At 34.5% G+C, this 12812-nt stretch overlaps 1 protein-coding gene across 2 annotated transcripts; it reads right to left on the bottom strand.

Moving 5' to 3' along the window:
* Window positions 1-5949: 5949 nt before the first annotated feature.
* Window positions 5950-10010, bottom strand: LOC106320120 (transcription factor CAULIFLOWER). 2 transcript variants are annotated; one of them, XM_013758487.1, is made up of 8 exons: window positions 9698-10010; window positions 8378-8456; window positions 8194-8264; window positions 7966-8065; window positions 7796-7837; window positions 7386-7427; window positions 6622-6761; window positions 5950-6351 (listed from the first exon to the last, which is right to left on the bottom strand). In XM_013758487.1, exons 1-7 carry the CDS (start codon window positions 9880-9882, stop codon window positions 6624-6626), a joined length of 657 nt encoding a protein of 218 aa, XP_013613941.1. In that variant the 5' UTR covers window positions 9883-10010; the 3' UTR covers window positions 5950-6351; window positions 6622-6623. The 2 variants fall into 2 exon arrangements, with proteins under 2 accessions (XP_013613941.1, XP_013613940.1); XM_013758486.1 differs by having other exon boundaries at window positions 6103-6351; window positions 6628-6761.
* Between the last annotated feature and the right edge of the window lie 2802 nt (window positions 10011-12812).

Below are 12812 nucleotides of genomic sequence, written 5' to 3'. Positions count from 1 at the left end.
CTTGTCTGATTTCCGACAATCGCTGTCTAGCCGACCAGCTCAACCGTCTTGTCCGAATCCAACAACACTTGTCCGGATCCGACCTTAGCTGTCCGAACATTCCGCTTTGCCTGGATTTTCATCGAGTTGTCCGAACATCCTGAGTTTCAACAAACCGAACGGCCTGTCCAAGAACCCGAGCGTAAGACCGACTGATGGAGCTTTGTTTGGCTCAAAAACAGATCCGTTCCTAGCTTTAATCGGGTACATGGTTCCGCTCAGTCGCTACTAATCAAGCGCCGATCCAAGTTCTCCCATCCACCCACGGAAAGTCCTTCGAACTCTGATCAGCTCTTTCTAGCATCATCCAATCCATTCAGTACGTTCTCACAGTTCGGCCAGTCAGTCCTTAGATCATCCTAACATCGATCTTCGGAACACGGTCGCTACACGAAGCCCTAAAAAAAATCTGGGAAGATGATGAAACTGTTACGATTATGCCACACATTAAAAAATTAAATAAAAAGCCCAAAAAGAGCTTTGGTTTGAACCCAGCAACCGGTGAATACCAATGTCTCTTACCACTAGGACATTGACAATTATTGTTACATCTCCCAAATACTAAATTAAATTAACTATAATATCCGAAAATTGAAAACTGTACCAAAAACTAGTCCCTCGTTAATCCTCGCTTAAATCCCGATTTTTTGGTAACTCGCTAGGCCCGGATTTAACCACTTAAATTAATGAATACTAAAGTTATATAGTAGCACAACTCAATTTGGCCATGTGTAATCTTTTGTAATAACTCAATTTGGCCATGTGTAATCTCTAGTAGTTTCTTTTGAAAATAGAATAAGACAATGAAAGTAAAAAAAGTTGTTACATAAAACATAATGGTTATTGGATGTTGTATCCGGTATTTTAAAATTATAACTGGTTATATGTGGTTATTAAATTATTTAAACTAAATTGCATGTGAAAACAATTCATAGTTTATCAAGATCGATAAAAAGTAATTTGGTTAAATTGATAAATATAGCAATGATTTGTTTTACAATCGTAATTTTAAGATATTAGTAGGTTAATATTACCAGATATACGATAAGCAATCTGGTTAAATCTATATAAGACGAGTTTGTGATTTTCATATAAATTTATGTATTATTCGTGTGGCATGATACATTTTTAATTTTTTAGTATTCAAAATATATAAGTTTAATATCCAAGTATTGTTTTTAGCTGATTTTTGTAAAATTAAACCAGTTATTTCGGGCGGACAAAATTAATTATGCTAAATTGCATGTGAAAAATATTATACATGGCTAAATTGAGTTATTAGAATATATGAAGTAGTGTTGATACATGGATCTTATAATTGGATATTGCACACTTATGTTGGATCATACTTATAATAGCCTTGACATCTAACAAAAACAAAAGGAAGATACAACTTTTGAATCCAAAGCCAGAGAAAGTCACCATCTTTCCACGAAAATAGTAACTCATTTCATCCTCCTCTTAGCATACAAAATTAGATCCAAAACCAAAAAAACTAAATGAAAGACTTGAGTAAACAGTGCCAAAAGAGTTATTCTTGGGTTTCCCTTATGATGAATCTATATATTCACCCCTAGATAATAACTAATAAAAAACTACCACAAGTCATATTTTGTTTATGAGAAAAAAATAAATTAAAAATAATATGAATTGTAAAAATAATTGAAATTGTAACACTTTAAACCCTAAATCTCATACCTCAAATTTTAAACACTAAATCCTAAGATTAACTCTAATCCTTATAGCCCAAACTCTAAACACTAAACCCAAAAAAAAAAATTGGGTTCACCAACCAATAGTATTTTTTTATTTCATATTTCATATTATTTTAAAGGGAAACAAAATAATAAGTATTTGTCAAGTTATATTATGTTTTTAAAATAAAAAGATAAAAAAATAGTAGAATTTGCAAAAAAAATATTTTTTAAAATAGTTTTAACGCCGTCAACAAAGCACTAAATCCTAAACCCTAAATACTAAATCCTAAACCCTTGGGTAAATCCTAAACCCTTGGGTACACAATAAACCCTAGGGTTTAGGATTAAAAATAGTAGAAATTGCAAAAAAAATGATTTTTTAAAATAATTTCAACGCCATCAGCAAAGCACTAAACCCTAAAACCCTTAGATAAACCCTAAACCCTTGGATAAACCATAAACTCTAGGGTTTAAGATTTATCCAAGGGTTTATGATTAAAAATAGTAGAAGTTGCAAAAAATGAATTTCTAAAATATTTTTAACCTCGTCAGCAAAGCATTAAATCATAAACCGTTGGGTAAATCATAAATCCTTGGATAAACCCTAAACCCTTAGGTACACAATAAACCCTAGGGCTTAGGATTTATCTAAGGGTTTACGATTAAAAATAGTAGAAGTTGCAAACAAAGATGATTTTTTAAAATATTTTTAACGCCAAAGCACTAAACCCTAAACCCTTGGATAAACCCTAAACCCTTGAGTAAACCATAAACCCTAGGATTTAAGATTTATCCAAGGGTTTATGATTAAAAATAGTAGAAGTTGCAAAAAATGATTTTTAAAAATATTTTTAACGCCGTCAGCAAAACACAAAACCCTAAACCCTAAATACTAAACCATAAACCCTTGAGTAAACCCTAAACCCTAGGGTTTAGGATTTATCAAAGGGTTTATGATTTAGGATTAAGGGTTTAGTGTTTTTAAGATTTAGTGTTCAGTGTTTAGGATTTAGGATTTAAGATTTATGCAAGGGTCTAGTGTTTACCCAATGGTTTAGGGTTTACCCAATGGTTCAGGATTTAGTATTTAGGGTTTAGAGTTTTGTTGACGGCGTTAGAAATGTTTTTTTAATCGTTTTTTATAAATCAGATATGGGGTTCGAATCCCAGACTATACAATTTCTTACATATTGCACATTATAGGAGATATAGGTTTCGGAAAAAAAACGATTTATTAAATAATTATTCCTGCAACAAAAAATAACAATCAATCATTTAATACCAAGAACAACAATGAATTATATTTTAGTGGAAAAGAAACTTGGTAGACTATATTATGCAGGAATATAAGACCTCAAATTAGGGTGATCTAATAATAGCGATACATTAATATGTGTGTATCTGGTTATGTTTTTTAAAAACCAGTTATATAACAATATATATTAAAATCACAGGCAGATATATGTTATTCGAAAAATACTCATTTGTTCGATGACTGACTATATACAAGCTCTCAAATTATATATTAATAGATTTCTTTTGAAAAAATCACTTGGATCAAACGACATGGTCATGTAAAACCAATGATGACCATATATGGTCTTTGACAGTATAAATCTTTAAATAATGATTAATGGCTAGCATTATATAAAATAATTCAGAATACTAACCGAATACAGAATATCCAGTCTAAATATTGTTTTGTTACTGAGATTTCAATGTTTGTGAGCTCCAAATATAACCGGAAATGTGATGAGTTATCCGGATAAATAATATCCAGTCATATTCTACAATTGTCGTGGATTAGCCATCATCTACAATGATGGGATCTAGAAACCACTAAGAATACATTCATCTATACGAGAAAGCCACAAGCAGCTCGTAACTTTCTCTTCCTCACCAAGCTTTGCGTCGTCTCTGGTCGTGGCGCAGTTGAAATCCACTAGAAATTTTTGAGAAACTTCTTCTTGTTCGTTTGGTTCATTGTCATCTGCGTTGAGTGAGCCGACGTAGAGGAACTCTGATTCTGGAGGGAAATCATCTGTGAGTTGGAGAGAGTCTTCGTCCCATGAGAAACTACATTTACCGACTTTAGCGTCTCTTTTGGATTAGAGAAAAACATAACTTTTAACAAAAAAAAAAAAGAAAAAAAAAAGAGAAAAAAAAGAAACAGACCGAGAAAGAGAGAAGGAGAAAGAAATGGCTAAAGAGGTAACAAGTTTTGTTGGATTATGTTTGCAAAATACAATAAGGTTAATCTTGGAATTATGAAAATTGTAAAGTGCCTATGGGTATACACCTAATAAAATAAGTTTTCGTGTATATCCACCGTAAATTCCCTATAATTAATAAATTAATATGATTCATTCAGGAAAAATGCAGTTTCAAATACTCTTTAAAAAATGCAGCAGCAACGGCTATGTGAAAGGATATAGTAACAAAAAGAATATGAGTACATTAGTTAAATGACAAAACTTTAGAGATAATTAAGTAAATATCAATTGGGTAAAGAAAAATTAAGTAATTGGCAAAAGACTGAATCAAAATATTTTAATTTAATTCTTACAGTTCAAGATATTTTTTTCTGGATCATGATTGTTTTTCATGTATATATTTTTTAACGATATTGAATTTATCTAATAGATGATTTAACAAAATTATATCGTTAAATTAAAATCCTAAAATATAATCTATATTAAATACACTAGACACTTACAATTAAATAGGTCAGAAAAGAGTTAGCTTACCTCATAACAGTTACGTAAAACACAAATGTTCTAAATTCGTCTAAAAATTAACTAACACTTGGTTTACTTCCATTGTTATTTTCTTAAGTATCACTTAACTTTGCCATTGTATACACATATTCTGAAAATATTGTACATCGTTTTCTGTTTCATATTCGGCATATAAGTCAGAATAAATTTTTATGAGTAATCATAAAAGTGCACTCTTCATCTTGGCAAAGAAGTGTACCGGCCGCTATTAACCTTTTTACTTATACCGTTATTAATTTAAGATTCGTTTGTTTTTCTGATAACCCGAGAGTATTCACTAGGCAGAGGTCCAACCGACTAATTTCATAGAAATCTATTTATCAAATGGGAATTAAATATATCACACAAACTAAAGTTAGATTTAGTAGGTTTCGAATCCGGAATGTTTATCATCTTTCTAAGTCCATGTTAGCACTTGATTGCGTTTAACTTAAGAGTTCAATTAAACTATTTGTCATTTTGCAACGAAGCATGCACTATACAAAAAATAATAAACATATAAAACGAAGATTCATGTATTATTCTCGATTAAAAATGTAAGGAATACTTGACACAAGATAATGTCGTTATTGATGATGTGTCAGCGATGATTATGTAACGGTTCCCCCAGTTTCTTGATGTTCTTCTTGAATTATTTAGACGATCTTCGCTTTTTCTACTTTTGTTCTGTATATTGTCCTACTTTATTAAAAAAGTTTTTTTTTAGTACAGAAAATTGCTACTACAAAAAATAAAATAAAATATTTAGAATAGAGAAATTTTTATTTCTTTTTTTTTCCAGTGAATTTGTCGTCTTTAAAGTATGACATGTTGCTCAAAAAAAAAAAGTATGGCAATATATATCGTTTCTTAAAAAGAAATAAAAGCTGTAATATAGAAAGAAAAAAGTAGAATTGATTGTTTCTTCTTGTCTGACAGAATTTTCTCTATGGGCGGGACTATCTGTTGGCTGACCAGCCTTCTGTTTCTGGTTACTTGCACACGCACGGAGCAATAAATCAGTCCTCCAATATTTTTTAACAATATTCATCACAAATTCACAATATGTATTTGAATATACAAAATATCAGTCTGTTCAACTTACCAATACATTCGAAAAATAGTTGATACAAAGTTATTTTCTTTTCGCAGCGGTGAATCTCTCAACGGTAGTGTTTCGCCAAATTAGGCCTTATCCGGCCAAAAAAATCGGAGAAAAAAATCTGGTCTTATTCAGTTCAAAATCACATATTTGTTCAACATGCGAAAAGTTCAAATTACCTATGATAGAATGAACACAAACGTAATGCACACAGTTCATCTGGATCCACCAAAGAACATTGGGGAAGTGGCTCCACAGAATATATACCACTTCTTCACAGAGGATTTGTTCACTAGGAGCAACAAAAATAAGTTTGAAAAATTTTAAATATCGTGAAAGAGTAAAATTCAAAACAATCAATAAAAACATAGAAAACGCCAAACCAAAAATTAGTCGGAGTCATGGAGTGTGTAGCATGTCTAGGAAATCTATCAGTTGGCATGGAGACGAGTTTGGTCTGGAGGGTTTATGTAGTATAAATCAATGTAACGAATTTTACACAGAATAGTTTCACTCAAAAAGTTAAATATATTAATTAAGGATAAATAGAATTTCCGGTGTATATAGATATGGTGGCTAACCATTGCTGCCTATTATTATACGTAAAAATCGATCTTATATAAATTATTTTATGTCGATATATGGCGAGTCCATTCATGCGGCAAAGTAACCAAGGTTGCAGTTGTAAATGGGTTCAAGAGTCAGATCGAGACGGTTCCTCCTCACCGCCGTTGGATATTCTCCTTGGTACATGCCACTGAAATCACAATCATATGGCAAATTAAAAAAAAAAAAAAAAAAATATATATATATATATATATATATATATATATCATTCCATCTTATTAATTATTGTATAGTTCTAGACTTGTAGTTACAAAGCCATCAACCTCTAACGCCACACTTAACACAAACCCTAAATATGAACATACATACATACAACATCATCGCATACACTGAATTACTAACACCAAGAGTGTCGGATCTATATGTATATATGTATACCAAGATAAAAATGAAACACTACCGTTACCCCATATTTAGGAAAGGAGATGATGCCATGTAAGGATTTAACTGCGGTTGCGGCTGAGGAGCTACATGGTGGCTGCGGTTTTGCTGCTCTGATTGGTTTTGATGTGTCCTTAGGATACTCTCCCTCTCCCTTATCTACCAATTTCAAATACCGATAAACGTTATGATCAACCAAATTTATGTATCGAATCACAATCAATGTTGGCACGGAATTATAGTAAGAGCAAGCATGTATGTAATATTATATATATATAGCACCAAATACATAGTAATTATATTAGTTTCCATTTTGATTAAGTAATTAGTTGCAATTATCAAGGAATTACTCCTTAGTATTGTTACATAATTTTTCTTGTAGTATGTTATTTTCAAACAAAACTACGAGACTAGGTACATATTTTCATAATGCTCTTTCTTAAGAAAACTCAAGGAAGATGATGTACTTGTTCAAATAAACCTACTGGCTACTGTATGTGCAGCGTGTTTATATATAGACTATGATTACGAGAAGACAGTTCAAGTTCAATTCTAGGAGACAACCTTAATACTAAACGGACAAAGCCCACCTACATGTGTGCACATATGCTCATGATTATACCAATCAAATGAAACAACTAATTCTTCCTTTTTTAAAAAAGAGTTGGTGCCGAAAGTTGAGCAATGGTAGTTTAATGTAGAGGTTGAAGTGGAGTAGAACAGTGGAGTTTAAATAGTAAAACAGTTGTGAAACAATTAAAAAATGCAACATACAATGATTACCTGTTTGGCAAGCATGCTGTTTTCCTCCAGTATTTCTTTCTCCTGTCAATTTTACAAAATGAAACAATTCTCAGGGATCGCGCGCTCAAGAGGTTCTTTCTACATCTATATGTATATACACATATAATTAAACACTAATATATTAACCTCTATAAATATATATATATATATATATATATATATATAATCATATAAACCGAATATATATGAACCATATGTTTTTTTGAATGAATGTTAAATTTTATTCAATCCAAAAAAGCCCCTTTGTTTTACATTTACAATGCTTCCTTCACCCAAATAGTCTAACATGTGTAAAACCATATGTTTTGTATTTAACTGAAAGATTTAAACGGTAACATAAGTCACACATACACACGTACGACTTGAGAGATGAAATGGGTTTAACGTACCTTTCTTTGGAGGTGGTTGAGGGACTCGTGCATTAGTTGATTCTGCATACAATTGAGTCCAAATTGTAATCATTCATATGAGACAAACTCTATAAAATTAGGCATGTATATCTTCACAAACTCAAAGATAAGATAGAGATGTTTGCGTTTGTATGTTCTTATTTACACACTTTTCTCGAGCGAATATGTTTAAGAGAAGTGTCAAGCTGCTGCTCCAGATTCTGTAGCTCCTTTATGCTGATTGATTCTAAATCTTCGCCCAGATAATGCCTATGATTAATCCATACCACCATCTTTTTTGTTAATTCCCAGTGTTTAACTAATACAATAATTTTACCAAAAAAACTAATACAATAAACTATTATTTACACATGCTAATTTCTAAATTCTATAAGTACCTTTGGTTTCTCTCCAAAAGCTCAATCTTAGCCTTAAGCCTGCTATATTCCACTGACCAGTTCGTTTGTGCCTACACATTTTCATTATGTAAACAGTGCATCAATTATGTTAATTAAGAAAACACATTCAAGATATAGTACATAAATATATGTTTGATAGAGTCTTGGAGATCATTAAACATACATTGACGTGAGAGTCTGGAACTTTTAGCTGTTTCTCGGCGTAAGAGTACCTCTCGTAGTGTTCTAGTACCTTCTCCATGCTATCATTAGGCTTAGGATTAGTGTAGATTCATTCACCCAAAAAGTTGCCGTATTAAATTAGTATATGTGCATTTCTAGATATAATTAATTACCACTAATAGTCTGCACCCAAATATTTTCTCAGCTTATCAGAAGACCACACATTTGTCTAAGATGTAACTATTAACCCAAAATATCCAATACACACACACTACTATCATTTAGTTTGCCTAATTAATTAGCGATGCATTTAAAACATTAACTTTTATTATGGAAAAGAGATAATCCCTGGTTTAGTGCCTTAACCCTAAAAATATTCTTACATCTACAGTTTCTCTACATTAAAAACCAGTTGAATCACTAACCCCACACCTCTAGACGTGCAGCGTCCTATATGTCCCAGCTTTGAGTTCCAAATTCTTCAATAAAGTTTTGTTATATGTTTTTAAAAATAAATTTGTTATTAGATATTTATGTATGAAACGACATAACATAATACACATATAATAGTTTGTCCTCTTCTTAAAGGAAAAACAGTTGTTGAAGTTAAGTTTTGACCATCGGTAGACTGAGAAGCTGATAGAAAATAGAATGATCTCTTTTACATTGATCCCCAGAGGTCAAAGACCCCCTATACCTAGATGTCACATCCTAGTTCTAGTTTCTCTATATAAACCATTTGCAAAAAAAAAAACGAGAATTATACAACTTTTATACAACGATATTGAAAGATTTTCTTTCATACTACTATGCTGCTGAAAGATATTTAAGCATAAGGACAGCTTTTCAAAATTGTAAGGCAAAAATCACTCTAGCCTAGATCAACATAACGTTGGTTCTTTCTATGATTAAATTACTTAACTCTCTATTTGAAACAAAAAGGTCTATACATGTTTAAATTAAAGAAGATATACAGTGACGATTCTTGTAAATCCATGTCGCGACCAGTAGAAGTAGATCTTGATCTAGGGTTAAGCATATCTTAATAAGGTGTTACCTGAAGTAAATCTTTCACTTCACATAACACCTTATTATGCCCTAATTTTTTTATTTTCTTCTGATATAAGCAAATATGCTATAATGGTTTAATTTCACTTTGGTGAAATCAATTCGTAGATCCAAGTAATTAACTATAAAATTTGTGAGAATTTTCATAAAAACATAAGAAGATACCAAGAAAAGGCCTAAAGGAGAACAAAAACTATTTATTAGGGCAAACAAAGGCACACTAAAACAATTAAAAAGGGAATTATGCAGTTACCAAGATTCAGACGAGTACTCGAACAGTTTCCCCTTATGGGAGAAGACAATAAGGGAAACCTCAGCATCACAAAGGATCGAGATCTCATGGGCTTTCTTCAAAAGACCAGCTCTTCTTTTCGAAAACGTCACTTGTCGGTTGATCTTGTTCTCTATCCTCTTCATTTCAACCCTACCCCTTCCCATTTCTCGTAGAATATATAAATTATATAAAAGAAGTCCAAAAAGAGAAGCAACCAAACAAGCCCCAGTAAGAAATATAAACTATAATAGAGAGATAACGAAGAGCTCGATCTAATTAGGAAAGTTTTTCTTCTTTCCCTTCTGATGATAATAACAATGTGAAAGAGTCTTTCTTTATTTAAGGAGAAGATATTTTGGAATAAGCGGTTTCAGGGAAACCTAAAGCTGGTTTTGGACAAGGATAAAACAAGAGTAGTTTACTAGGTTTTGCTGTCGACTTCTCATTGGTCTGACTGGACTTCCATTGGCTAATGCGAGTCTATTTATTTCGATTTTTTTACTCGCCATGGCACTTTTTTACTTAGGTATTTCACGATGAGGCACATCTCACCTGAGGCAACCTTTCATATAAGTTAAAGACATCAATACCCTCATAGTAAATGAAACCAAACCGAACTGAGTATTCCCCTAAACCAAATCATACCAAGACCAACTTATACGAAACCCTAGCGATCTATCTCCCTCATTTCCCTTCTTTTCTAACTCTCTCACTCTCTCCCAACGTTTGCGGCGGAGACTAAGAACCCTAGTTTCAGACTCGCCTGTTTCACTTCTACTATCCCAGCCGATAACACTTTTTACGCCGGCGTAGACAGATTCCAACATGCGAGGTTTACTCCGAGGTAAACACTTTCTGAAACTGGTCTCTCAAACCAAACTCTGAGATTTGATTTTTTATTTTCGCGATTTTTTCTGTCTTACCAAAGATTTTATTTTTAATTTACGAGATTTCCCCCTTCTCTATCCATTTGTCTTCTGCTTTCTCCCCTCTCTATTCATGTGTTTTGTTTGTTTTATTCTCACGGTCATAATCTTTTTCTCATCTCGTTGTAGGAAACAACAAACCGGACAAACGCCTCCCACCAAGGCTGTTCGCGACAGACCGGTTCCCTACCGGTCGGCTCAACATCTACTCCAAGCCAGACATTCTACCTTTCATACAACATGTCTTAAGGAACACGAAGGAGCTTCAGTACATCAAAAACTCTTGTTTCGGGAAGTTGTTTGAGCTCCCAGCACGTCAATGTCATGTCTCGTGTAAACTAATTCACGTCTTTCTCACCAAACAACTAATTTGCGAGGATAATAACACACTCTGGATAGTCTTCCGTAGCGATCCCATCCGGTTTGGGCTTCAAGAGTTTGGCACAATCACAGGGTTACCATGTGGAGAGTTCCCTACAGGCTATGACACCGAACTAGAAGTCTAGAGCAACAACATCAGAGATCCTGACTGGGTCAAGCTGTTCGGGAAGGAAAAAATTGTTACCATTGCTGATCTGCGCCACAAGCTCGAGACCGATGCACGAATGCCAGGGTGGAAGAAGCTGCAACTGGCTCTAATATTAATTGTTGACGGTGTTCTAATTGCTCATCAACAGAAGACACGCCCTACTTTGAAGTATGTCAAAATGGTCCAGAACATCGACGCTTTCTGCCAACACCCTTGGGGCAGGGAGTCTTTTCTGAAGACCATTACTTGCATGAAACCTCCCCAGGAATGCAAAGACCCAATCGGAGAGCTTGTCTGTCTATTGAGGCAGGATTCTTTCAGACTCAAGGGATTCCCCCTAGCATTACAACTTCTTGCATTTCAAGCTGTCCCACAACTTCAGACCATAATCCCTGCGCCTGTAGAAAATTTATCAATCAGTCAACTTGAAGAACCTCATATTCCTCTTCACTCAAACATTAACTACGTCGACATACTCCGCGTGGAAGCTGAGCATAATGTAAGAACCTCACTGTCTTTGTTTTTTAAGTTTAATTTGCTTGTCTATTAGAGCTAGGCTGATGATGGTTGAGATATGTGCATATAAGCTATGTTTGATAATTTTTGAGATTATGATTTATGCTGCTCATTTTTTTGCCATTTACAGCTTGCAGTAACATCACTGATACAAATACAAAGCCAAACACAATCGGGATGGGGAGTTTGGACTGACGTTGTTGCTGATGAGCGGGTAACTTACATGGAGAACCTCATAGCGAACCACTACCCCTTCAGGAAGCATCTTTGGCCTGGAGGAGACAGGTCTGGGCCCATTCTAATTTATGTGCCTCATGAGGAGCAACCAGCACCGAATAGGAATGCTCTCAAGCCCAGGAAAACCCTAAAGAAACCATCATCGTCCCGTAAGCAGAGGAGGATCAGCAACTACTTCCCCAGAACTGGTTCAACCAGCAACTCAAACGATCAGGTTCTTCAAATGTTGACTAAAGTTTCTACCCAAGTTTCCAAACTCCGAAAAGAGAACAAGGTGATGCGCCAACTGATCAAACGCAGAAAGTCTCGTACCCACAGCAAGCAATCTGCTTTCCACTCTGTCATTTGTTGTTCTAAGAAAGCTCATCTATCACACAGAGGATGTCAGACTGACCCAATGGTCCAAACTACAGATGTTCCACCTAACAAAACAGTACAATTTATTAATTTCCTTCAAATTCACAAAAAAATATTTTTTCTTTACTCGCCTCTGCCACCAATTACAGGGACCGACACCTATGGAGGAAGACCAGACTCAATGCAACTCCCCTGTCGTCAGTCAATATGCAGCTCAGCACTACGGCCAAAATACAAGCAACTCAGATCCGTTACACATCCCTGCACTACCCCAACACACATCCCCCGTCCACAACTCCCCTGAGAACACCTCTCCCGTTCACAAATCCCTTGAACACACACCCCCCATCCACAACTCCCCTAAGAACACCTCTCCCATTCACAAATCCCCTGAACACACACCCCCCGTCCACAGCTCCCCCGTCCACAACTCCCCTGAGAACACCTCGCCCGTCCACAGATCCCCTGAACACACACCCCCCGTCCACAGCTCCCCCGTCCCCAACTCTCCACAACACACATAGAATTA

Source organism: Brassica oleracea, unplaced genomic scaffold, assembly GCF_000695525.1.
Source record: "Brassica oleracea var. oleracea cultivar TO1000 unplaced genomic scaffold, BOL UnpScaffold00825, whole genome shotgun sequence".
NCBI lineage: Eukaryota > Viridiplantae > Streptophyta > Magnoliopsida > Brassicales > Brassicaceae > Brassica > Brassica oleracea.
This window is presented reverse-complemented; position numbering and strand designations above follow the sequence as displayed.